Source organism: Artemia sp. Qi Xiang Cuo, chromosome 13, assembly GCF_049724085.1.
Source record: "Artemia sp. Qi Xiang Cuo chromosome 13, ASM4972408v1, whole genome shotgun sequence".
Classification (NCBI taxonomy): domain Eukaryota; kingdom Metazoa; phylum Arthropoda; class Branchiopoda; order Anostraca; family Artemiidae; genus Artemia; species Artemia sp. Qi Xiang Cuo.
In genome coordinates, this window is record NC_142806.1 from 41,814,528 (window position 1) to 41,842,045 (window position 27,518).

The 27,518-nt window shown below is 36.5% G+C and overlaps 2 protein-coding genes across 2 annotated transcripts in view; one reads left to right on the top strand and one right to left on the bottom strand.

The window, feature by feature from the left end:
* Positions 1–380: 380 nt before the first annotated feature.
* Positions 381–17,827, bottom strand: LOC148945298 (uncharacterized). Its single transcript, XM_089099267.1, has 2 exons — positions 17,693–17,827; positions 381–2,426 (listed from the first exon to the last, which is right to left on the bottom strand). The coding sequence occupies exons 1-2, from the start codon at positions 17,702–17,704 to the stop codon at positions 492–494; spliced, it is 1,947 nt and encodes a 648-aa protein (XP_088955393.1). The 5' UTR covers positions 17,705–17,827; the 3' UTR covers positions 381–491.
* A 131-nt stretch (positions 17,828–17,958) lies between these two features.
* LOC148945299 (uncharacterized) overlaps positions 17,959–27,518 on the top strand; it is a 57,148-nt gene continuing 47,588 nt past the window's right edge. The window contains exon 1 of the mRNA XM_089098865.1: positions 17,959–18,056. Coding sequence (XP_088954991.1) covers positions 18,027–18,056 — 30 coding nt within the window. The 5' untranslated portion in view covers positions 17,959–18,026. The remainder of the gene's footprint in view (positions 18,057–27,518) is intronic.

Here is a 27,518-nt window from a genome sequence, read left to right on the forward strand (position 1 = left end):
GGCCTCAGGCGGCTTGGTGCTGCGGTGAGTTGTTAGTAGTAGTAGTAGTAGTATCTCTGGAACAAGAACTAGAGAGTAGTTAAGATTTTGAGGATCATTCCGGGGCTGTTGAGAGCCAGGACTGAGCTCTAGGGGTCGATTTCTTTGGGAGTTAAGACCAAGTTTTAACAGCTATTGACTAAGGTGAACTTAGTTTAAATTAAAATACACTGAAACTACTAAATTTTCGTGCTATTTGCAAGATTCTGATTTAACTGTCCAAGCCACTTTTTTTGTATTAAATTAACTGAATTTTAACTTGAGGTGATTCGGGTATTTCATTTTTTTTAACCTATAAAAATAAGACTTCCAAGTATTTATTTTATGTGAGGTGAGACATATTCGCGAAAACGAAAAAATATATTGTAAAAAAGAGCACGATACCATACATATAAAATAACAGGTAAATACTTAATAATCACATGGATAAGCGAGAAAATTAACGTAATTAATTATGCCAACCCTGAGTACCCAAATGGGTACCCATAGGATCCGACATTTTGGCTTGGTCGTCTATTTGGTTGACTCCACGATGAGCTCTGGCCTGGCCTGCGCTGACCAGCCAACTGGTTCCATGAAAAAGGATATCCTTGCTGCCCCATAGGTGTTGATTCTTGGTTCCATCCGCTCATTTGGGACTGAGAATAGCCAGGTCGCGAGGGTTGTGATGGTCTTTGACTTGGTTTTTGATTCTCTTGTTCATAGTCCATTTGTTGGGGTCTAAAATTGTTCCACCATTGTGGTCTCTGCGAAGGTCTTTGTGGTTGCATGGGAGTAGGGTTAGGCTGTGGTTTAGGTCTAGATGCCTCTGGCTGTATAATATAAATAAAATAGTCACATTCATCTTCATCTTCTTCGCCATTAGGTCTCTGTGCTCTGTAATATCCTTTATCTTTACTATCTTTTTTCCTCCCCGGCTTTTGTTTACTATCTTTGGGTTTTTTCTTTCCATCATCTTCTTCTTCTTCTGGTTCTTCACTCTCTTCATTTTCTTGGTCTTCTTCACCTTCATCTTTCTCTTCTTTTTTCTTAGTCGGTTTCTTACCCCCTTTTCCTTTCCCATCATCGCCTTCAGGCTCTCCATCGTTTTCATCTTGAGTATCTTCTACCTTTTCATCTCCCTTTTTTCCCTTGTCACCTTTCTTTTTTCCAGGCTTTTTGTCTCCTTCCTGATCTTTTTCATCACCTCCCGCTCCCCCTTTACCATCATCTTTTTCACCTTTTGTTGTTTTTTTGCCACCTTTTTGGCCCTTGCCTCCTTTCCCATCCTGATCATACCCATCTTCATATTTCCTTGACTCACCCTCATTATTACCCTCTTCACCATCACCAAGATTTTTTCTCTCCTCAAGTTCCTTTTTCTGTTGCTCAATATCATCCCTCTCTTTTTTGTTTCTATCCTCTTCCTCATGTAATTTTTCTCTTTGTTTTTCTAGCTCGCGTCTCTCATCTTCAACCTTTTTCTTTTCATCTTGAACTTTTTTCTTTTCATTTTCAACTTTCTGTCGGTCTTCATCCAATCTTCTTCCTTCCTCTTTGTTAGAGTTGCTATCGACTTCGTTTTGGTTAGCGCTCTGATCATCTTGCGGGCTTCTAATAAATCTTGAAGGTTTGCTATGTTGCAGTAGCATCAGCATGTCAACACCACGGCTTTCCCCCTTATTCAAATGTCTTTTTATTTTTGGTACGCTAGTTCCTTCAATTTTTTTCGATTCAAAATGATAGTTTACCTCTCCTGAAACGGGATTTTCAGGTGAGGGAGTGATTTCCTTGTGAATATCTACTTTTTCAGTGCTTGTACTTGTTTGAAAATCAGAGCGTTTATTTCTTAGAACCGCTCTTTTGCTTTTTGAAGCAGATCTTTTCTTTTCTTGTTGAGGAGGCAGCGTATTATACGTTTTTGTCACGCCAGGACCTCCGGGAGAAGGACTGATTTCCCTATAAATGCTATTTTTTTCGGTAGTGCCACTTGTTTGTTCATCAGACCTTTTGCTTCTCGGCGCTTCTCTTTTTGTTTTGGATCCCGATTTCTCTGTAACAGATAACTTCGAAGATTCGGAGTGATAATGTTCCTCTCCTTTGACTAATCCTCCAGGTGAAGGAGTGATTTCTCTATTAATATCGAGTCTTTCTGTGCTTGTGCTAGTTTGTACATCTGCCCTTCTATTTCTTAAAGCATGCCTTTTTATTTTTGGTGACGCTGTGACAGAAAGCTTTAATGATTCTGAGTGATAATGTTCTTCGCCAGTAATAGGGTTTCCAGGCGACGGGGTAATTTTTCTATGAATGTCTACTCTTTCTGTACTTGTACTCGTCTGGACATCTGCTCTTTTTACAATCGAAATTGCCAATGTCGAAAAAATGTAAATTGACAGTAGAAAGATCACCTTAAAAAGAAATGTAAGCAATCAGTAAAATAGTGCTGAAAAATACCTCAGATTTTGGTATCTTGCTTTTATTATGATAAATTATGCTTCCCACTTCAATATTTTAATAAATTTCAAGCGGGAAATTTATTGTTCAGAAATGTTTTTATGGTTTTATTGTGCTGGAGAGCAATACAACTGCTTTCCTGTTCGTGTGTTTCGTCTTATTTTTTGTTCTTGCTTTTTGGTGTTCTGAGTACTACTGCTTTCGTTGTTTTACATTATTTTGTTTCTTTTTATGGCGATCAGTGATATATAGTGTGGTGACGGTAAGATATAAAATTACACACAAACAAATCTCCGTGAAGGTCATGAGACAGAAAAGAAAAGTTTTCGCTTTTTTTTAGCCACTAAAAAAGGCAAAATCTGGCTGTTCCAAAGCCAAAATCAAATTTCATACAGGTAGTTTAACATCAGACAAATGCAGAACATGAAATTATCTCTTTGAGTCCTAAGGATTTTGTTTGAACCGGCAGAAAGCTATTTAAAGCCTCAGAATCATGTTTGAGCCCTTAATCCTTGTAATTAGGGCATCTATCAGAAGGGATTGTCAGATCCTTACTAAACACGGTAGAAAGTAAAAATTACTGTTGTACTATTTGGATTTCTTTTAGTCCCATATAAAACCTGGACTATAAGGGGAGAGGGGATGGGCCACTTAAATCTTGTCCTTAGCTAATCCAGCATAAGAGGCTCTCATATTTCAATCAAACTAAGTGGAAAGTAAAAGCAGATATCCCAGCTGGGCCTTTTGATTGTCTGACGCTATCCTCTGTGGGGGGAAAAGTAGCTAGGCACCTAGATTCATGTCTGAAGGATATCTACCAGAAAAGATGGATGGATCCGTCTATGTTTATTGGAAGTAAGAGCTGGTGTTCTCCTTTTGCCTTTTGAGGACCCGAACCCAATGTAACCTCTACGGGATGAGATCTCTAAATTACTGTCATCAAGGCTATAGCAAGAAGCTGGAACCTAGTAAAGAGCGAAATACTTCGCTTGGAAGCTGAAATAATTTCTTTCTATTTATAATCAGAATAAAACAACTATTCCAGATATGAGTTTCTTTCGTTCTTTCTTTGTTTCTTTCTTATTCTTCTTATTTTCTCTATTTTTGGCATAGCGTTTGTGTGTTTTTCTCATCTCTCAAGCAAGCTTATTGCCTTTCTTTCAAGCTTATTGCCTTTCGTGGCAGGCGAAAGGCGAATAGTGTTTTTTTCTTCTCTAATAAATGTATATCTTATCTTATTTTTTTCCAAAACGAATTATCTACAATTGAAGTTTTTCAAAGAAAAGTAAAGAGTCATGTGAATAATTCAGAACTCAAAATGATCATAAATTCGTATCAAAGGATAAATGACACCAAAAACGAACAGAAATTTGAATAAATAATCAGATTAAAAACAAAGATAGCAGAATATTGATATAGATGAATAAATAAATTCTAAAATGAATAAAATTTGTTATGAATAATCAAGTCAAAATTAAAACAAAGAGAAATTACTGCAAACAAGAGTAGGGTTACAGCCCCCCTCTAAAGGCTATTGCGTCATTCGCGTTTTGAGCAGTGTTTTTAATTTACCTGAACATCGATAAAAATAAGGTTCTTTTCGTCCTGTCTAAATATAACTTCAAAACGACCAAGAAAAACCAACTTGTGATTTTTACAAACTGCGTTTCGAAAAAATAATTGAGCTTTTTGGGGCCCATTTGGCTAAACACATTTTTTAAATTAGCTTTTTCTTGTTCTAAGGACTGAAGACAAGTTTCAGACTGGTCAAGGCCAAAAAATTTTCAGTCCATTTTTGGCCTCCTAATTGGCTACTGTCCCCTGCCAACAAAATGTGTGGTCACCTTGGCCGAGAAAATAATACACGCAAGTTTCAAGCCAACCGGAGAAAATTAGGCCAGAGCATTGCCCCCAAGCTAAAAGTAGTTTTTTATAGTAGGATCCACTTGGTCAGGGCCCTTGAGCGCTGACAGGGGGGGCAGGGGGGCCATGGCCCCCTGGAAATTTGGGAGTATAAAGTAATTATAAGGAAAACAAAGGAAAAAGAACAGAATAGGGAGAAAACGTGGAAAAAATGTGTTGCCCCATTGTTGGCTGCCTGCCAATAGATTTTGACTCTTAATAAGAAAAATATAGGTTATAGTCTTTGACTGTAAGACCCGTTCCCATTTTTCCACGAACATTTTTTCTATGTGTTTTGGTTGGAGTAAAAAAAAAAAAGAAAAAAAAGAAAAAAAAAAAAATCAAATTCTTCAGTAATAATGAATGGTAAGTAAATAATGATCCTTGTCAATAACGAGAGTGTAAGAACCTAACTATTGATAACATTCAATCAAAGAATCAGCTTTTTATGGTGATCCTAAATATGTATTTGTTTATTAGTAATTAGTGCTGATATTAGTACACAAGTTTAACAATAGAAAATACAAGGAAAACAACTTAATAAGGGGCAGTTTTGAGTAAAAATATGCCGTCCACTTATGCTTGCATTGCAAGAGTACCCATGAGCTGATATATGAAGCCACTATAATCAGAAATGCTGAGTGATTATATTTATCTAGTTGTCACTTTGAAAAAGATTTAATTTTTTACACTTCTGAAGCATAAAGCTGCCAAATATATTGGTGTTTGGTACTCTAAAAATATTGAATTAAAAACTTTCCCTTGACTTTCTTAGTTTTAGTTTTAATGTTTTACTTTGAACAAAATACTCTGATAATGCGTTACTTTTTACAAACCATTGGGTATAAAGGCATTAAATATTTTGGTGTTTGATAATCAAGTTCAAAACTGTCGATATTGTTAAAAAATATCCGTCCAACGTTTCGGCATTGCTCAGCAGAACTGATTGCTGGGAGTTTATATCTTACTTTTTGTAAGTAGACAATTGTTCTGTTTATTTTTTTGTAATTGATTACTTTTTTACATTTTCAAAACTTTTACTTTAATTGACATTTTTTTCCATTGCCTTTAGAAAAATGTTTGTCTCTAAGCTTCATTAAATAAAAAAAATCAAGTGAAAGTAAGGAGCAACATTCCTATTGAAAACGAACAGAAATTATTATGTATATTAAGGGTCCCCCCCCTCCTCAGCAACTTGCTCTTCACGCTACAGTTTTTTGGCCCTTTAAAAAAAGTTAATTATCGTTCTAATCAAACGACCCTTGTGTTTCAGGAGTTGTTTTTAAAGAAATGGGAAAAAATTAAAACTTTAGCGTAAACAGTGAGGTGCTGAGGAGGAGACAACTCCCTTCATATACTTAATAATTTCTGTTAATTTTAAGTTTTAATGTTGCTCCTTACTTTCAGTTGATTTTTTTTATTTAATTTCTGATCGTTTCTTAAATAACACCAAGATACCTGGCTCCTCCTCCACGGAAAAATCCCCCTTCCCATAGAAATATCCTCTGGGCAATTCAATCCTGGCAAAAATTTACCCCGGTTAATTACCCTTAACATCTCCACGGCTAAAATTGAGTCAGCATAGAAAAAGCAAGATATATAAAGAAATTTCGTATAGGAATTCTGGGAAAATTTACCCAGTGTAAAATTTCCCCTGAAAATTTCACCCCCTGGAAACTTTCCTCTCGATGGAAACTTCTCCCCGTGCAAAATCCTTCCAGCAAAAAATCGTCCTCCCCTCCCCACTAAAAAAGTTGTATGCATGCTTCCCAATAACAAATAAAACAGTAGGTAAATTTTATACCTTAAAAACCTTTCTTAAGGTAGTTTTGTTTGTATGGGGTGTGCACTGTGACGGCAGAAGACATGCGCTAGAAACAGGGGTAAGGGGCTGGGAGCTTATTATTAAAGCTTGTGTATTATACGGACCACATTCCAAATAAACATCTCTGGGAAACTTGCCAAGGGTGTGAATTTTACCTAAAATTGTGACACCTGATCGTGCCAAATCTTGCCTGGGCGGGAATTTTGCCTAAAATTGTGACATTTGGTCGCCAAAAGAGGAAATAGCCGTTAAACATTCTTCTTGCGCCGTCGAACAATTGGAAGAAAGTTGTAGCCCGTATGTATGTTGCAGAAAGCAGTGATGGGATACTACTCACTGATATTTTGGCGTTTGTCCCCCCCCCCCCCTGAAAAATTTTCTGCTGGTTCCCTTGTCAGGGCCTTAGATATAAAGCTGTTCTGAGGAAACAATTTTTTTTATCCTTTTTCATGGGGTTTCTTTAGAGGGTTCCTTTCAGGTTCGACCCCTTTTGAGGGGCCTAGGTGCCCAAATATGTTTCTTTTTATACTATTTTACCTTTAGTCCAATGACTATTGTTTGTAATTTTCAAATTAATCAGGTATAAAAAGTTTGGTGGCCATCTTTTAGCCTCCTAAAACTCTCCTCCCAAACAAAACGTGTTCCACTTGGTCGGGAAAGTGACCTCTAAATCTTTTGAGCCAATTATGCACCCAATATCAAACACAGCTCCAATTTTTCTATAAAACCTATCTGTAAGCAATTAACACTTCGTATAATATACTACCTCTGCCCAAGGGATTCTAGGCGTTTACCCTCCCCTGGCGATTCTCCCTCCGGAAAATACCCCCGCAGACAATACCACCCCCAAGGAAAATACCCCCCCCTTGGAAAATACCCCCGGTAAATACCCCCCCCCCTGTGGAAATTGAGGCTTTCCAAATTTGAGACTTTTATTTGAGTTTTTTTTTATTTCCGTAGGGGGAACGAATTTTGGTACTAAAATTCGAGAACACACCAGTTTTTTCGTTAGTTTTTTCGTTACTTTAGATATAAATTTGGGCTATAGATTTGCATATTAGAGGGGAGGGTAAAGTAATAGCGGGTCTGCATGCAAAATGTGTTTGGTACTATTATTCTGAATATTAAATCTATATATAGAGAAGTGTATTTCAAAGCCAACCTATACAGCCATGAATATAGTAAAATAACAAATAAAATAGGCAAAAATAACACAAACTTTGTTCAACAATAATCATAAAACGCTTAAATGAAAAACTACATTAACATAACAATAGTACTTAATACTTGTAAGAATTATCATTAAAAAAAAAACACTTTACACTTGGAAAAAACACTTAAATGAACCTTACGTTTACTTTATACTGGGATTTTTTTTTTTTATTTTTTTTTTTTTTTTTTTTTTTAGTTAATAAAATTTCCAGATACCTCACTGTTCTTCTGTAATAATTTAGTGACCATACCAAGAAGGAATTGTTTTCTGACTTCAAACTCTCCTAATACTTTACCCCTCCCCCCCTATGTGTAAAAATAAAACCCAAATTATATTTTTACCATCGATTCTGTCACTAGTCTTTGTTTTATCTCGTGATAAGATGTACAAATCTACCGAAAAAAACAAATTTGTTTCTGCGGATTTCATAGCATGAGCCGGAGTCAACGGTGTATAATATAAGCACACCAGAATTCCTTCCTCCTACGGAAAAAAAACTCAAATAAAATCCTCAAATTTGGAAAGGCTTATTTTCCACGGGGGAGGGGGTGGTATTTTCGGGGGGTATTTTCCGCGGGGGTATTTTACGAGGAGTATTTTCCTGGGGGGGGGGGGTATTTTCCGCGGGGGTGTGTTTTCTGCGGGGAGGTATTTTCCGGGGGGGGGGTGTTTTCCGGGGGGGGGGTATTTTACGCGGGGGTATTTTCCGCAGTGAGGGGGGTATTTCCCGCGAGGGGGGTATTTTCCGCGGGGGGTATTTTCCGGGGGGGGTATTTTCCGGGGAGGGGGTAATCGCCGACCACCGCCCCAAGGGCTGTGAGGTCCATGCCATACTCAGAAGTTAAATAATTGGACTTTTCAACTATTCTGAACAAACATGTGATCTGAAATTTTGGCCCAATCCTATGGGGTTTGCTGGCAGAGGTGGATAACCGAAAAAACTCAAATCGTTCATTTTAATCAAAACGTTAATTCACGTCTTGTATTATGAATCTGTGAAAAATAGTAAAACAAAATCCAGTAAAAAAAAGAAGCTACATTTATTGTGCGCAACACAATTTATGAAAAACAAGCGCTCATCTTAAGTTGACTTATGATCCAACATCATATTCATTATCTTCGCTCAATGTGTGCAACAAAGTAGCATTGTTATCTTTTAAAATGGCTATCGCATAAGGACACTTGCAGGAGGGGAGAACAATTGCCTTTGCCCGCTTTCGAAGACTGAAAATCTACAAGAAGTTGATCTTTTTGCAACGCAAAGGAAATTTGGTGAATAAGTTTGAGACCACATTGACTAGATATGATCATCGAAATAATTAAATATAATGGAACACAAAAACAGTTAAAATTTTCCAAATTGTAAAAGTTCAAAAAAAGAGGCTCTCTCTACAGAAAGGAAAAAGTAGCTAAAAAAAAGAAAAATCGACAAACAGCTTATTACGAATAGATTATTTCCAGGGCCTTTGACATATCAGGTCGCCCATTTTAGCTTTTTTTTTACCTGACCTGTTTAAATCATACCATGTCTTGTTAAGCTTTTTTTCTGTTTCTGGCTGTTATTGAATTTTTTGGTTTTCATTTATATAATATTTTAAAAAAATCCAAAAAAAACATAAAAAAAATAAAGAGCCATATCAAACTTGAAACGATCAGAAATAAAATCCTAAAATAATTCAAACTAAAAAGACCTTAAATTACAGTTAAAAAAAAATGAAATCGAAAACGAACAGATTTAAAATAAATAATCATATCAAACTTAATGATAGAGATACTCATATAGATAAATAAATAAATATTACAACAAGTGGAAATTAAACTGAATATTTCAGAAAAACTTAAACGAACAAGTTATTTCAAGCATGAGTTTAGCTATTGCCCCCTTCCCCCTCCTCTAGCCGATCAAGTTCGAAAGTTTATTGTGTCATTAGTTTTTTATTAAAAACTGTTGTATTTTGAATAGTTTGCTTTATTTTTCAAAACATTGACGATAAATAAAAAATAAATCACTGTCATTAAAAAGATAAAAATTAAAAATATGAAAAAGTATAATTTATTAAAAATAGTTTAGTCTGATTTTAAAACACTTATTTTTCGGAGTTTTTTTTTTATTAATTTCTGTTCTTTTTTATTGCCAAAGTTTGTTATTGGTTATTATAATGAATATTTCTCCAGTTTTCACGCCTGTTGCTTTAGAATTAAAATATTCTATTCTAATTTGTTAGTTCTAATTAGCGCCTTTAGATTTGTTTCAAGATCCCCGTCAACGTTCCGTAAAAGCTCCAACTAAAAACCATATGCCATTCCCGAGATATTGCAGATATACCCTTTTTGACAACCGAAATGCACCCACTGTATTTTAACCGAGTGCAGCATCAACCTCAACATTCTCTGAACTTTTCGATATTTTACAGATTTCACATATCATTTTAGTAAGTTTGGTGTACATAGTATCTTTTGATTAGTTCAACATCGCCTGAAAGTTTCAACTAAATACCTTTAACGATCCTCATGTATTGCATCTACGCCCTTTTGATAACCGGGTTGTACATAGTTTCATACTGACTAAGTTCAATACCCCCCTCAACATTCTCCCAAAGTTTCAACTTAATACCCTTCACTATTCTTAGGATATTGCATACGTACTGTTTGGATAACCTGGATGCATACTACATCTTTTGATTTCGCTTAACATCCTTCGTAGAGGCATAGTTATTTGACATTTTAACTAATTTGAATGAACTGGCTATTTCATAATTTTGAAGAGGTTTAAGGGCGCCTAGAGAGACACCCTTTTCCCTCCACGCACTGTTTGACTTACTGTTCGTGGTATTTAGCCACCAGTGTTATACTAGTAGGCCACAACGCCACTTGCGTGTTAATATAAGGGTGTCACCACTTATTGGAGGGGAAAGCCATGGCTCAAGAATGCAACGTAATCTCACGTCTATCATACCGGTTCTGTGAAAATCGCGTTTGACAGTACCTTATGTGGAGTACATCATATCCCAAGGTGTGATAATGTCATGAATTCACAAAAAGACCACTTTTTAGGGTGAGATGGACTCACTATGAGCTGCAGCTAGGCAACATCTAACCCCCTCCTTGGCGGTGGCAAAACTCCTTGTAAAGATTATAATTGTGTTACCTCGTAGCTCTATTCCTACCCTACCTAGGCTACGGAAACTAGTACACAGTGTGTAGAAAATACCTTACTTGTATTCTTCCAAAAGAGTCACAATAATCGGACAAAAATACATCTCCCCGAACGGGGTCTAAACGCAGACTAAAAAAAATATAATAATAATAGGTACAGCAACTGTTCATAGGGGTGGACCTTCGCTTGGCCCAACCAATCATCTCCATCTTCATTCAAACCCAATTCTACTCTCTTAGCTTTATCTTACAATGACTCCCAATCAGCAAATACAAAACCAGAACTGACTTCGAAACTTCTCATTGTGACGCCTCTAATTTAGCAGCGAAAATTTAACCTGTCTTTCAAAATTCTACTGTCAGATAATGTAATTAAGAAAACGAAAACAGGTCATTTATCTGAAAGGAAAAGAAACAGGGGGGAACCCCAACACTTACCCTGAAAGTTTCAACTTAGTGCCCTCAGCCGTTCCTGAGATGTTTCTGATGCGCCCTTTTAACACTCAGCATACACAAAGTGTGTTTTTATTTTGTTCAACACCCTCCCCCCCCAGCATTCCCTTAAAATAGTCCCAAGTAGATGTAGTAGGAGTTGCATGCAATCACAGTTACATTTGCGAGTTGCCGCAGTCAGAAGTAGTCAAGGTCGCTGTCGCAGCCAGTCGTATTTGCAGCCATAGTAATAGTAGTAGTTGTAGTAGTGATCCTGAAAGTTTCAAGTTAATACCCTTATCCGTTCCTGGATGTAGATTTTTTATTTGGATTTAGCTCAACATACCCATCAAAATTCCCCGAAATTTCATTTCAATACACTCAGCCTTCTCGGACACATCCAGGATCAACTACTCCCCCCTTTCCCCATCATAAATCCTGCATGTAAAAATGGATTTTTTGCATAATTTACATTCCTTGTCCCGATGGCTCTGGAAGAAATGGCATTCCCGGACACATATCTATTAGAAGTTGTTACTATTTTGAATAAAACGACTTTCTAAGATTTAAATAAGGGTTAAGGAGGGGGGGGGGGAATCTAAAGTGTAAGACGGGGACGGTTTCTCTCCACTCCTTTTTCAACATCAATAGCGACGAAGACCACAATGCCTTTCCATCATAAACACAAACAACAGCTAGAACAAAAGGGATTTTTTTTTGTATGGCCCTTGGATATAGGGTTGAAATATTCATTTGAGGTTAGAGTTCCACAGTCTTACAAAAAAAAAATCCCTATTGTTCTACCTGCTGTTTATGTTTATTTTTCAACATGCCTTTCAAATTTCAACTTAATACTCTTAGCCGTTCTTAACTATGGTTGCTGTCCCTATGACAACCCTCCTGCATATAGTGTGCTTTGATTTTGTTTGACATACCCCTCAACATTTTCTAAGAGTTTATCTTAGTGCCCTTAGTCTCTTTGGATACTCAGGATCAAACAAGTCCCCTTTATGAGTAACTTATATCAGCTAAAAAGAGAATGGGAAGGGGACTGGTTGCCCTCCAACCACTTTCAACATCCCCCTCACCATGCCCTGAGAGTTTAAACTTAGTACACTTAGCATTCCTTGAGATATTGCTAATACGCCTTTTTTATGAGCTGGATGCACATAGTATCTTTTCATTTAATTTAACATACCTCTCAGTATTTCCCAAAGTTTCACCTTAATACCCTTAGCCTTTTCGAACAAACCCAGAATCAAACATTCCCCCTTTTTCTAATGAAATCCAGCACGTAAAAGAGCAAATTACTTAATTTACAATCCTTGCACTGGTGGTGCTGAGGGCATTGCATCCCCGGAGTCATAGTTACTAGACCTTTGGACTATTTTGAGCCAAATTGCTTTTTTCAAAATTTTCATCAATACTGAGGGGAAGGATATAAAAAAGGACGACAAGGGCGGAGGGGACTGGCTGTTTAGCGATCATATTGCAACATCCCCCTCAGCATACCCTGACGGTTAAAACTTAATACCATCAGGCGTTCCTTTGATATTGTTGGTACGCCCTTTTGACAACCTGTAAATCTTTGCACCGTATGCATAGTTATTAAACTTTTCCACTATTTTAAACGATATGTTATTTCAAAATTTTGATCAAATGTTTTTGGAGAAAGAACAGCTAAAATGGGCATAGCTGAGGGTCCCTTCAACATCATCATTTCGTTCAACATATCCTGAAAGTTTCAACTTAATACCCTCAGCTGTTCTTAAGACTTTGCAGATCCCCCTTTTAGATAAAACTGGAGGCACATAGTTCCTTTTGATTTAGTTTAACCTACCCCTTCAAATTCTCCAAAGTTTGACCTGAAGATACCTTTTAGACCGTTTAACGAGTTTGAACAAAATGACTAATTCAAAATTATGATCAGTGTTGAGCAGAGGAGGCACCTAAAAGGGTAACGAGTGGAGGGTTTCTTTCTAATCCCTGTTCAATATCCCCTTAACATGCCTTGAAACTTTCAAGCTGAAAGTTTCAACTTAAAAAGTTTCTTGCCCGGTAATACGAGCTAGACTCTCAGCCGGGCATACCCTTATTGTAGTTGTATTTAGTTTGTAAATAAAAAGAACCTGAACCATTCCTTAAATATTGCTGATATTCCCTTTTGACAACCAGTAAGCACATAGTGTGTTTTGATTGTGTTCGCAATGCCTCTCAACATTACCTTAAAGCTTCACCTTAGTATCCGAAGGTCTTTCGGAGACACAGAATCAAACATGCCCTCTTTTCCCTTATATGTTAACAATGGGCAACTTGCATAGCTTACCTCCCGTGCACCAGGAACTATGGGGGGATCGGCAACCCCGGAGGCATAGTTATTTGACCTTCGGATTATTTTGAACAAATTCGCTACCTCAAAGTTTTGACCGGATACATTCGTAGAAAACAGGGTGAGAGAGGGGGCCTGATTGCTCTCCAGTCACTTTTGGCTCAAAAGGGCACTAGAACTCTAATAATAATACATTGAACCCTTATTACCCTTTACTAAATAAATGTTATATATATATATATATATATATATATATATATATATATATATATATATATATATATATATATATATATATATATATATATATATATATATATATATATATATATATATATATATATATGATGTAAAACGAAGGCAACATCCTTCTATAATAGGCAGCGCAATAGTACTGCCTAAATAAAGAGCTATGTGGACAAAAAGTTTTCTTTTTTTAAACCAAGACACGTCGCGTACAATGAGTTGTTGCAGAAACTTCAAAATGTGTTCATTCGATTCAGTGGCAGGTCCAGGTGGGGGTGCGGGGGTTGCCCCCAACGTAGTGGCGGATTTGGGGTTGGGACTCCTTGCTCGGATTGGCATTGGGACGAAAGTTGTTTTTTTTTAATTGGTTTTTAATAGTTGAGTTATTAATGATTTTTAATTGTTAACACTGTCTTTTTTCAAACGGAGTTTGAATCAAAGTTTCAGTTGCTTTGTGCGGTCTCTGTTAGATTTTACTGATGACGCATACTGCCTGAAAGTATTTAATTAAATTTAGATTTATCAAGGAAATCTGTCCGTATTACCACAAAAGCCAACTGGGAGACGAAAATTTTCATTTCGTAATAACAAGGAGGGGAATTTTAAAATTCTAACTTCTTTAGGCTATCAAAATGATATTTTAGGATTGTGCTGTCACAAGACAAATAACTATGTGTTTATTTTTGTATTTAGCCGGTATAGATGGGTCTCTGAGTTCTCAGTTTGAATCAGTAGAATGGCATCGATTTTTTTTTTTAATATTTACTAATGAAATATTGAAAAAAAGTGGAAATTCCCATCACGGAAACGGAATGCAACTAGAATATTACTCCAGAATTTCTCACCTTGTCAATACCAAAAAGTTACAAAATATAGTTATTTTTTTTTGTATACGGGTTGCATATGCTAAATACTACAGGAATTTCTAACGAAAGAATTTCTTTCTAAAAGAATTTCTCAATGCTTAATGCTAAAAGAATTTCAAATTTTAATTTTGTGCTCAACAGACATATCGAGGCTTAAACGCTTGAATTGAATATCTGAAAATCTCAAGATAAAAAAAAAAATAAAAACCTACAACAGCTTGAAACCCTGAGAACTTAAATCACCGATATATACCTATCAAATACAAAAATAACAAAAATATAATTATTTGTTTTTTAAGGAGTATTTCGACTCATATACTTAGTTTGAAGCACATACCTACATGTATTTTTATTAGAGTTCATATTTTTCTTGTAATCTTGGTCTTTATTCGAATATTTTGGATGAATAGAAGAGGAAATACTAACGAAGAGCTCTAAACTGACAAGACTATAGACTGACTAGACTAGCCATCATAAACGTTCACCAAAATATTGAATTAGACATTGACCGTGTAATAAATAGATATGGCGGGAGTAGAAATAAAGAAATAGACTTCTTCTTATAAAATTGTGGATTTTATAATTTAAGCAAAATATATCAAACTTTAAAAAGTGGAAAGATGCGCTACGCTGTTATGAAAAGGGAAATTTTGATTAGTAAATGTTTGATATTTCATCAAAGTTCACACTGTTTATTAAAACTATTTAAAAAAAAATGGCGATTAGTTAATGCTTTATTGCCTATTCTTAAAACCCTCGTTTTAAAATGTATTCTATGTATTTCCATTTCTTTATTCTATTTTCCTATTTACACCCCTAAACAAACTAGTAATTAATGTTTAATACATTTTGTTCAATACATTTTGTTAATACATTTAGTTAAACATTATTCAAGACCATTTTTTTTTTTTTTACATTACAAAGCTTCAGTCATTCGCTATAGTGGTCTGAAGTGCAAAGGCGAAAAATTATGCAGAAAATATTAATTATTATCTTTTTTTATAGATGACGAACAGCTTTTTATATTTTTATGGCGGGGTGGATTTTATAACTTAATATACATTTTAAAGTCAACAGATTTATTAGAACTTTAACCCTCACCAGATTTTAGATCAAATTTATGACCATTTCCACTACCTACCCACGACGCATAATTATCGAGGTTCCCTTTTTATTGCTGATATTTCTTTGTTCCCAAGTTTATCGAAGCAACCTATTATGCGCCCCCGCTAAGAAAAATCCTGGATCCGCCCCTGATTCGATTGGAAATTGAAAGCTCTAGTGCCCTTTTTAATAGTCGCAAAAGTGACTGGAGGGCAACCAACCCCTCCCCCATGCCCATCATTTCCCCAAATACATTCAATCAAAATTTTGGGATAGCCATTTTGTTCAGCGTAGTCCATTAATTATGTCTATGAGGATGACACCCCTCCCCCACAACCTTCAGGGCAAGGGTTGAAAATTATGCCCCTGGGGCATATAAGGTTTTTATGGAAAGGGTGGTCGTATAAACTTCGGAGAAGGCTCATTGGATTGGAATCAAAATTTCTAGCACCCTTTTTAAGAGTCAAAGTGATCGGAGAAACCAAAACGACCACAAATTGCAATAAATGATTGTGTCAATTTCAAAACGAGCAAAAATGAACATGAGTGGGGCTGACAACCCTCATGCCTTCTCAAGACAAAAACATCATTTGCACTTTGCTGAAAATAAAATACACTTTAAACGTTTTCACTTTAATAAATAAAGGATTATTAAAACTTAAGGAATAAATATCAGTATAAATATAATAAACTGAAAATCCACGGTCATTTTTTTTACTAAAGTGCAAATTATTTTGTGACTTTGAGAAGGCATGGGGGTTGTCAGTCCTAGTCATGTTAATTTGTGCTCGTTTTAAGTTTGACTCGGTTATTTATTGTAATTTCTGTTTGTTTTCGGGTTCATTTATTTATTGAAGGTGAAGTGTGGTAGTTTTATGCTTGGACGATTATTTGACTTTATTTCTGTTCATTTTCGGTTTAATGGAGCTCTATACTGTTCTTTAAAAACCTTTTTTATGGAAAAAGTTTTTTTTTTAATTAATTTGCAGAGACAGGGTTACTTGTTTTTCTGGAAAAGAATAATCACAGACAGAAGAGTGCTTAGTTCTGTTGTTCATATTACTTTTTCGTAGTTCCTGTTACGTTTTTCATGACCACAGGTGGTCGTATTCAGTAAAACGTTATAGAAAACTGGGAAGGGCTCACCTTAAATGGAAAGTTTGAACTCCATGCCGTTTTGAGCTAACAAAAGAGATAGCACCACATAAAAATGTCGTTTTAGCTAAACAAAAAAAAATCGCTACCTAAAATCCTTAGGAACCCTTAGGAATTCTACCTAATCCTTAGGTAGAACCTTCCAGCTTCTTGGGATATACCGGTGCTCGCAGGCGCATCGTCGGTAGATGTATATGCGTTATATATAGCCGATTTTTGTTTTCTATGAATATATCAATTACATCAGTGTATGTCCCCCTCAGCTTTTAGGCTGTTACTTCGTGTTAATGGAGCCCTTCACTCATTTGGCGGTAAGAATGCCGATAATTTCGTAGTCGAGTATCGAGACGCCACGTGTGCCGTCTTCACCATTCATTATTTAGTTCCGGAAATTTAGAATAAAATTCCAATGGCATTTCGGGGAGGGGGCTGAGCACTTTGGTTTGAAAATAGATTTAAAAAGTATTTTTTGAATGATGAAATATAGTTATTCGGTTTTTTTCCAAAATTGTCACTACGTATAAATTTGTATATAACATGCCTGTTCGCTGTCAAATAGGTGTAATCAAGCATAAATTTCCAAGATTAAACTTCTGTTTACTAAAGACTTGTTAGAGTCTGAGGAAAACAGTCAGTAACTGACTGTTGCTTATTAAATGTTGCAAACAATTATTGCTTATTACAGATATTTTACTTGCCCGTTGCCTTTCAAGACATATGTCCCTTCGTCCATTGGCAAAGAACTTTTGTAAAGAACATTTTCGTAGAACTTTAAGACTTTAGCGGAAAAAGCGAGGGATGAGGAAGGGGCAGCCCCCCTCCTATTCGGAATGATTTTGTTCGTTTCAAGTTATAATGTTGCCCCTTTTTTTAAGTTTGAAAAAAAATATTTTTCTTATTTAATACTTTTAAGAATCTAAGCGAAAAATCATTGCGTCGTGTCAATAAATTTGGACTTTTGATTCGGCAAAAATTGAGTGGGGATGAATTACCTTTAGTCCCATGTTAAATCAGTATTCCATCCAAATTGACTCCATAATGTTAAATGGCGGAACTGACAAAAGTTTAAAGTAGTCTGGCAGAAAATCTAAACATCCAAGGTCATGGCTTGACCATGATCACACAAGTTATAACTACAAGCGTTCGAGGAAGGGGTTGCGTATTGGGTATTTTGTCCTTGGATTGAAGCAGTAAATAAAGACGATGATCAAGTTCAAGCAAGTTCAAAGATTGAAACCTCAATAAAACCTGCTGTTATTGATTATACAAGGTGGAATATTATTATAACCAGTTGGGTTTATTTTTCAAAATATACGTGGTAATAAAATGAGGATTTTTCTAGTTTTAGCAGTTTTTGTAAGTTTCTTTTTTGTTTTTGTTTTTTTTTCAAAAGGAAAAGTCACAAAAACAAATGATAACCTCATTATGCAGCTTTAGCTCTTTCAGCCTCTTATTTTTGGAAGGAGGAAGGGCTAGTAGGAAGTGAAAACTTTGCTCTCCCCTAAGCCTTATGGCTGTTTTCTTTTTCTTCTAATGTTTTATTATGTTGTTCATTAAATTGGAGACATGAAAACAAACCCAGAAACAAACAAAAACACTAATTTTGTTTCCAAATGAAAGCAAAGAATTTTGGTTGAACGATAAAACTTGAAATGAACAGACATTCTGCTAATATGAGGGGAATACCCGGCACTTCAACTATCCCGAATATCTCGGGATTTGACCAAATTTCCTCAAAAGGAAATCGGGTTCTCCAACCTTACCCCCCCCCCTCAAAAAAAAAGCTTACGAATTTTTCCGTTGTAACCAAAAGACAACAGATGGATAAAATATATGAGATGAAAAGCAGTATTGTCTGTGCGTAAATGGTCCTTTCGCCAAAAATCGCTTGCACGGGTTGGGTCTAGAGGGGTGCAATACCCCCCCCCCTAAAAAAAAGCTTACGAATTTTTCCGTTGTAACCAAAAGACAACATATGGATAAAATATATGAGATGAAAAGCAGTATTGTCTGTGGGTAAATAGTCCTTTCGCCAAAAATCGCTTGCACGGGTTGGGTCTAGAGGGGTGCAATACCCCCCCCTAAAAAAATCTTACGAATTTTTCCGTTGTAACCAAAAGACAACAGATGGATAAAATATATGAGATGAAAAGCAGTATTGTCTGTGCGTAAATAGTCCTTTCGCCAAAAATTGCTTGCACGGGTTGGGTCTAGAGGGGTGCAATACCCCCCCCCCTAAAAAAAGCTTACGAATTTTTCCGTTGTAACCAAAAGACAACAGATGGATAAAATATATGAGATGAAAAGCAGTATTGTCTGTGCGTAAATAGTCCTTTCGCCAAAAATCGCTTTCATGGGTTGGGTTTAGAGGGGTACAATACGGTACATTTCGGAAACTGAAACGGAATCTCTTTAAGTATCTCGAGTAAGGCCGTATTCAGGGGGTTTAGGGTTTTTTTTAACCCCCCTACACACCGACATTTGTGTTTGATTCGTATAAACGTAACAAAAATGCTTATAGACAAAATTTCGGTGCGTTTTTTAATGTTTTTTATTGTAATGCATTAACGAAAATCCTGGATGGACCCTCGATCTCATGACGTGAGACCCAAAATGAACCCAATATATTCTTGCTTAAAACATTAGAACAGATATCTGTTAAGGCCCAGAAATTCTGAAGCTACATGCAAAATAAGCGAAATCTAATACTGGGTGTAACAATGGGTTTCATGCTATCTCGCCTTCTTTAGCGCATAAAATCCTCTTCTGCTGTCCCCTACCCACTAAAACGACTAAATTGTCCGAAGCTTACCGATTTCCAGAATTAAAACACACCAGGTTGCACGTGCCAAGCACGGCAGAACTGTGCCACGCGTGGCGTTACAGTGGGGCACATATGGCACTTTGAGATATACAGCAAGTGGTGGAACGTGGTTGACCGCTCCAAATTGCATTCTGTAAGTGCTTCTGGTCTTGCATGATTCAAACCTTACACGGCTATAATTATAGTAAAAAATACTGCTACTACTGCTACTAGTAACAACTCATTGCCCTCTACCCACTAAAATAACAAAATTGTCCGAGGCTCACCACCTTCCAGAAATCAAGCACACCAGGTGGCCCATGCCAAGCGTGGCAAAACTGTACAACGTGTAGCGTGACAAGGTGGCAAACCTGTTACTTTGAGATACACAGCAAGTGGCTGGAAGTGCATGACCCCTCGAAATTGCATTCTGTAAGTGCTTCTGGTCTTTCAAGATTCAAAATTTACACGGATATAATAATAGTAAACATACTACTACTACTACTACTACTACTACTACTGCTACTAACTACTCACTACAGCACCAAGACATCCGAGGCCAACAGCTACGCAAACTAGGACATGCAGAACATGTCCTAGCCATGACAATATCTCTCATTATAGTCCTAGAAAGTTTGATTAAACCACATTTTTTGTGCAGCTTATTTCCTTAAGCCCTCCTTTTTGCCCCCTCTTATCTCAATGTGTCGTTATTGATGGTAAGGCTGTTGAGAGTCCTAAATGTTCTAGAGGCACTTGCTTCATTTTTTCCTAATATTGAGAAATTGAGTTCTTGTATCGTTTTATTTTTTTCGTCTTTTTGGATACTCTTATTACTTTCGCTGAGGAGTCCGGAATCTGAGATTCGTTCAAGTTCACAATTTTTTTTCGAGAGTTTTACCATGACTTGATGTTAATTCTATAATTTTTCGGTGTGTACCTCTAGTTTGTCCTCAGCTATGTGAAATCATTCCGTTAAAGGGTTCTATAAGTAGACCAGTGATCTTTATGTTGGATTCTTAGACGTTCTTCTTGATGAAAACGTATCATTGACGCGCTACTATTTACTTGGTTAAGATACTGGTAAGTATGGGGTCTAAATAATTAATAAAGCTTTAAAAAAAATTTCCTAGACTAGTTCCGAAAGCACTATTTCACTGCTTACTTGAGTCGTAAATCTCTCAGTTCTCAATTATTGGGAAGTCAATTTTTCGTTCTTCCCTGAAACCGCTTTCTAAGCTTCATGAAAGGCAAGATATTTTATTAAGGAAACTATTCATTCTGCAATTAAACTGTTTCATATTCTAAAATCAACAAAACAGAGAAAGCATTTCTGATCATGGTTGCAGCGGTAGCTGCAACCTAGTAAAGAGCGAACCACAGCCCATAGTGACCAAAAGTTAAAAAAGCGCGTCTTGGGAAAATTGCCTAGCGAAGAAAAATTTCCACGTAACACTGAACCAGGAAGAGTAATTAATATTTCGTTTCGTCTTAAAAGTAAAAGTTTGTTACGAAAAGAAATTTACGGTAATCTTGAAAAATCATGAAAAATTTCCCTGTTGTTCTACTTATTTGTTTATGATGGAAAGGCAGTGTGGTCTTCGTCGCTATTTGAATCTTGAAAAAAGCCTCAAACCACTCGAAAATGGCGTCAGATCAAAATGAAAAGTGTACCATTGGAATCAGCAAGATCGAAAGCTTCGCAAAGGGAAATTACATTCCCCCTCCTTGAACAACAAGGAAAATAAATTTTTTGCATCGGTAACACTGATCTTTCTCCCGTTTTTTTTTTTTTTTTTTTTCAACAGGCCTAGCAGGCTACCAGAACATCATAGAGAGATGCTTAATGGCTCATTCAAAATCTATTTCTCATATCTACGTGCTTTTTATAAATTTCACCATCTGCAAGTATCATTTGGCACTAAAATGACACTAAAATGACACTTTTTGTCCCATTTCTCAAGGAATGGCACTAGCAGGCTACCAGAACATCGTAGACTTCCTATAAATTTCTTTCTTCCTATAAATTTTACCATCAGCAAGTTTCAAATGGCACTAAAAATGGCTGTAGCGTTTTCTGTTGTAGCCAGTGTGTTTTTTTTTCTCGGATTCACTCTAATTTTGGATATTTAGCCTAAATTTTAAATAATTCCAAACATTTTGGGGTACTGCCACCCTCTCCCCCGTAGAGAGGCCAATGCCTGATAGAATGGAGATAGAAAGCAGCATCAACTTGATTTTGCATGCATTTCAGCTTCTTTTGTTCAAATTTTGTCCTAGTTAGGGCTTCCAAACAAAATCTAACTTAAATGCTATTAAGAATTTGCAAGACGTTGTTGTTTGTTGTTTTTCTTCCGCTTTCCCTAAGCCAACTGAGTCCTAAGCTTCGTCTTTGTTCTGCAGGATATCATAGGCAGCGTAATCGCGCTGCCTAAGTAAAGAACGATGTTGGCACAATGTATTTTTTTTCTTTTTCCATACCAGGGCACTTCGTATCGAAGGAGTTGTCGTAGAAACTTCAAAAAGGGCTCTTTCGATTGCAAATTGGAATGGCTAGTGCCCTTTCTAATAGTCGAAAGTCATTGGAAGGCAGTTAACACCCATTCCACGCCCACCATTTCCCCAAACACATCCAATCAAAATTTTAAGATAGCCATTTTGTTCAGCGTAGTTGATTTCCAGATAGAAATTATGTTTTTTAGGAGGACACTCCCCCAAAACCCTCAGGGCCAGAGTTTTAAGTTATGCCCTGGGGGCGTATAAGAACGAAGTTGGCACAATGTATTATTTATTATTTTTTTCCTTTAGACCAGGGCACTTCGTATCGAAGAAGTTGTCGTAGAAAATTCGAAAAGGGCTCATTCAATTGGAAATTGGAGTGCCATGTACTCTTTTTACTAGACGAAAGTGATTGGAAGGCAACTAACATCCTTTCCACACCCACCATTTCCCGAAACACATCCAATAAAAATTTTGAGATTGCCATTTTTTTCAGCGTAGTTGATTTTCAGATAGAAATTATGTTTTTGAGGAGGACACTCTCCCATAGTCCCCAGGGAAAGGGTTTTAAGTTATGCCCTGGGGGCATATAAAGTTTTTATAGAAAGCATTAGTAGAGAGGACCCTATAACTCGTGACATTACCACGTGGTTTATGGTTTTTGTCAGTGAGAATGAAAAAACAGGAAATTTCTCACTTGAAAAAACATGAATTTTCTCACTTTTATGGATGCTTTTCTTGGATGATTATGTGTGTTGGTCAATTTATTTGATGTTTTTCATGGATGTCAACAGCAATTCATGTCTGTTTTAAGGTTTTTGTCAGTGAGAATGAAAAAACAGGAACTTTCTCACATTTATGGATGTAAACAGCAATTCATGTCTGTTTTATGGTTTTTGTCAGTGAGAATGAAAAAACAGGAACTTTTCTTACATTTATGGATGTCAACAGCAATTTATGTCTGTTTTATGGTTTTTGTCAGTGAGAATGTACATGCTCGACGCGAATGTTATGAGTTTCCAGGAAACAGTTAGATCACGTGTTTCCTTCTCAGCCAATCAGCGAGTCGGATACATATCCTTTCTCAGCCAATCAGAGACTTGCTTACATATGATTTTCCCCGTTACATAACAATTCACCCTTGAGATTTCGTATATAACGGGCATGTAATGTGATTAAATTATCAGAAAGTATTTTGATATAGTTCAAACAACAATGGATAAATTTGATGAATTAGAAGCCTTGACAGCCACAATTAGCAATATAAGTTCTGATTTAATACATTTTTGTTTTCAAAATAAAATTATTTTCCTTTGTCACCCTCTAGTATATTTTAGGTAAGTACCCCCTCTCCCACCAACCGAACCCCCCGGGACTCTGCCTAGTCACTAGGAAACATAAAATATGTTCTTTTTATTACCTAAACCCCCTCAACCCCCCCCCCCCACTGTTTTTACATGTATAATTCTTACCAATAGAAATATTTCTTTTTTTTCGATAAATTTATTCTTTCTGTAAGCCTATCAAAAAGTGACATTCAACTTCTGTCTATCCCATAATAGCTATTAATAAACCGTTTCCATTTAAGCCACCGCAGCCGTTTACTTGACTTAAAAACATTTTTCCGCAATGATTTAAACAGGTGATAATTAGCTGACACCCCACAATTGCACTTCCTGCTTGTTAATCCTTTACGTTAGCGACTTAACCAAAAGTTTTAACTGATAAAACGGATATGTTTCCCTCTTTATCATATTGAAACGCTTTTAAGCAAAACAAAATTACTGTTTATTAAGTTTGTGGACTTGTAACATGTCTTTGCCCGAGAACGAATGAAACGGGGTTATTTCAAAAAAAAATTAATAACAATATATTTAGGACATTGATGAAAGGGGGGGGGGAGGGGACATGCCTCAATTCTATCGCCATTATTTTAAAATGAAAAAAAAGATTTGCATGAAAAGTAAGGTTAGGTTGGGATGTCTATGAATAAGCCTTTTTTAATTAATTAAAATAGCATTTGATTTCTGAGTTTAGTATATTTTTACTTTTTGCTTTACTGAAAATGCTGGCGTAGGGGGCTTTTCTTAGAGATAAATGCTTTTCTAAACAAAATTATGTGGATGAGGATACTAACTTTCCTTCTTTAAAAAAGGGGGGAAATTATTTCAATGCTAACTTGTTTCTCTTTTTTAAGGCCAATTGTGAAGAATGCCCGTCGCCGCCAACATGTAAGAGAGCAAGAGAGGGTAAGGCAGCCCCATCAGGGCCAGCCCCCATACAGTCTGGGCATAAACCAAAAAGAGAATGGGCAATAAGGATGGTGAACCTCGCTGGCTCATCTATGCAAGCTCGTACCATTGCTGGCACAGCTGTGCAAGAACATATCTCTGCCACCCCAACTGCCCTCTAAAACGCACTACCTGAACCATCTGGCACCCAAGTGCAGCCAGGATGTTCAAATATGATCATTTTTTTCATACCTATATTACATAAATATATATATCTATTTCTTCCAAAGTTTTTTCTTTTCACTATTTTTCAACCCAATATAAACTTATCTCAGCGAGATATTAAAATATTAACCCCTCGCCCCCCACACATTGTTTTCTCCCCCTCCCTCGGAGATATCTAATGTAAATTTTTTTGCAAAGAAACCGCTCCTCTCTTTTCTGATCTTTGCTATTTTCTCTGTTGTTATCGCTTCGATATTTTATAAGCGAATATTTTTATGTAATTTCTAGTCAATTAATAATCACTGCCTTTGAAACTTAAAATGCTATTTTTTCCAATCTTTACTATTTTCTATGCATTCCCCTATCTCTTCACCGCTATTCCAAAAGCGAATATTTTTAGGTACCTTTGAAACTCTGTGAATGCTATTCTTCACATAGTTTTAAGAGAGAGATTATTCCCTTTTATCCATCTGTCACATATCAGCGTTCTAATTTACACTGAATATTTTAAAATGGCTTACGAACCAGTGCATAGATTTTATCAAGGGGAAACCAAACTAACGGTTCCCGGGATTTTCCACGTCTGAAGTTCAATCTTGGAAATCAGAACACTTGCGCGCGATAGGTTACAATAATTAAACTCATGAGTTCACTGAATCTGTGTGGAATTAGAGAGAAATAGCGACTTATGCAGTCTAAGCGAATATTTCAACTTTTGACGTCATTATGTAAAGGGGGGGCCCTAAAACCGCCGCGAAAAAACAAAAAAAAAACAAAAAACAGTAGGGCGGATTTGAACACTTTGAAAATAAGCAATTTTTTTTAACAAAATCAAATTGCCGCCTTCTATGTAAAGCGGCGTTTTAGATTGTAAATATCTTATATTAAGTTAGATTTTTTTTAAGTTGAATTAATAAAATGCTACTATGTGCATACTGCTGCTACTGTTACTACTACTAAGCGCTGACTTTAAATAATAATCCAAATTTTAAAAAACAGTAGGGGATGATTTGAACGCTTTGAAAATAAGCTGTTTTTCATTTATAGGCTGGACGACCATTGGTCCCGTATTCTTTGTTCTCCCCCACATCAGCTGGAGAAGGAAAGGAGCTCTCCAACAACATTTCACAATGGAGTGATATCGCTAATTCCAATGAAATACCTGATAATATTGATGAGTATTTAAATGATTTTTTAAATGTAGATAATAGCACAGTTGAGCTGGGGGACTTGAGCCCAAATACGCTACAGTTTTTAGAGGATTTCACAAACGAATTAACTGGGAACCCTTCTCCTCCAGCCTCCGATACCCTAACGATTCCACTTCAAACAACTGAAGTGGAGCATACCCCCTATATTTTTGAACACGTTGGGGGTGGGGATAAAATCCACGAGGGGGAGGGGGGTACAACTTTCCCCGATTTTCAATTGACCAATACAATTTTAAATGCAATAGTTGTTTACACTGCGACTTTTAGGGACCCTTTTAATTCACTTATGAGGGGGGAAATTTGTTTTTGACCCCTTAGAAATTTTGCACGACCATGTAGATAAAATTCGCGCACTACTGGAGAAACAAATTCAATTGTTGGAGACAGATTCAATTGAGGTTTCTATTGTTTTAAAAGGGTTCTATTTAAATGAGGGGAAAACCAAAGTTTATTACCATTATGTACAGTCCGAAATGCGTTTGGTTTATTCAAATTTAGAAAATTTTGAGGGTGTTTTCAAGGATTTGGTCAGTCAAATTATAATGCATCTTGAGAACTTTAACGAAAACGGTAGTGGGTCTGTAGTTCTTTTTGTTGAAAATTTAAGTGTAAAGATTTGTAAATTTAAGAAAGATTTTATTTTTAGAGGGGGGAGTGGGAAAAGGGCAGTAGTTTTAAAATATAATCCAGATCTAGAAGGTTGGAAAGGTGTCCAGCGGATTTGTTTTGAAACAGAACAAAAATGTTTCATATATGCTTTTCTCATCTCAGCATACGAGCCTCTAACTCGGGATGCTACTAAGAATAATCTAGATCATTGGGCTGTACCTGTAAAGGACAGACCCCATTTTAAAACGGTAGATTTCTCTTGCTGAGAGTTGAAATATACAGTAACGCTTAGATCCATTGACATGTTTGAAAAGACTTATACTCACTTGAATATTTGCGTTACTGTGGTATAGCTTGACACTAAATTTGAAGATGGGGTTCGATTCTAAAAAGAAGGGGGTGGTCTTCCCTGCAAGTGGCGCGTCAATTGATTTGTTCAGCCACTGGGTTTAGTTGTTGTATATACCTCAATCTAGTGAACCGGATACAATTGTCCATTTTAACCCCATCATAGACATTAGTCGCGTGTTGGGGGCGGGAAAAACGGGGCGGGGGGTACGTTTCTACTGTCCAACATGCCTCTCTAGATTTTGGACTGAATTAAAGTTGCAAAATCATATGAGGTATTGTAGCCGGCATGGCTACCAGACACTGGGCTGTACATGGGAAGGAAGGGTCCAATTTCCCCACTGTAGATTTTTCTTGTTGAGAGGAGAAATATCCAGTAACGCTTCGATCCATTGATGTTTTTGAAATGGCTAATGCTCATTTAAATATCGGCGTTACTGCGGTTCGATATGAAAATGAATTTGAAGATTAGGATCGATTTAAAAAGAAGGGGGTGGGCTTCCCTGCAAGTAGTGCGTCAGTTAATTTTTTCAGCAACTGGGGTTAGTTGCTGTATACACCCCCATCTAGTGAACTGAATGAAATTGTTCATTTTAACCCCATCACAGACATCTGTAGAGTTTTGGGGGAAGGTAAAAAGGGGCGGGGGGAATGTTTCTACTGTCCAACACGCCTTTCTAGATTTTGCAGTAAATTAAAGGATCAAAATAACATGAGGTATTGCAGCTGACATGGCTTTCAAACACTAGAAATCGTTTCCAGAGTATAAGGCCATTCTACAATTCTAAAATTTTCAAAATACACTCCTCCGGTGCAAAATAATATCTTTGGACTGTGAAGCTAAGCTGGTTGAGGTGAACGATCCCCAATTTCCAAACCGAGTCAAAGAACA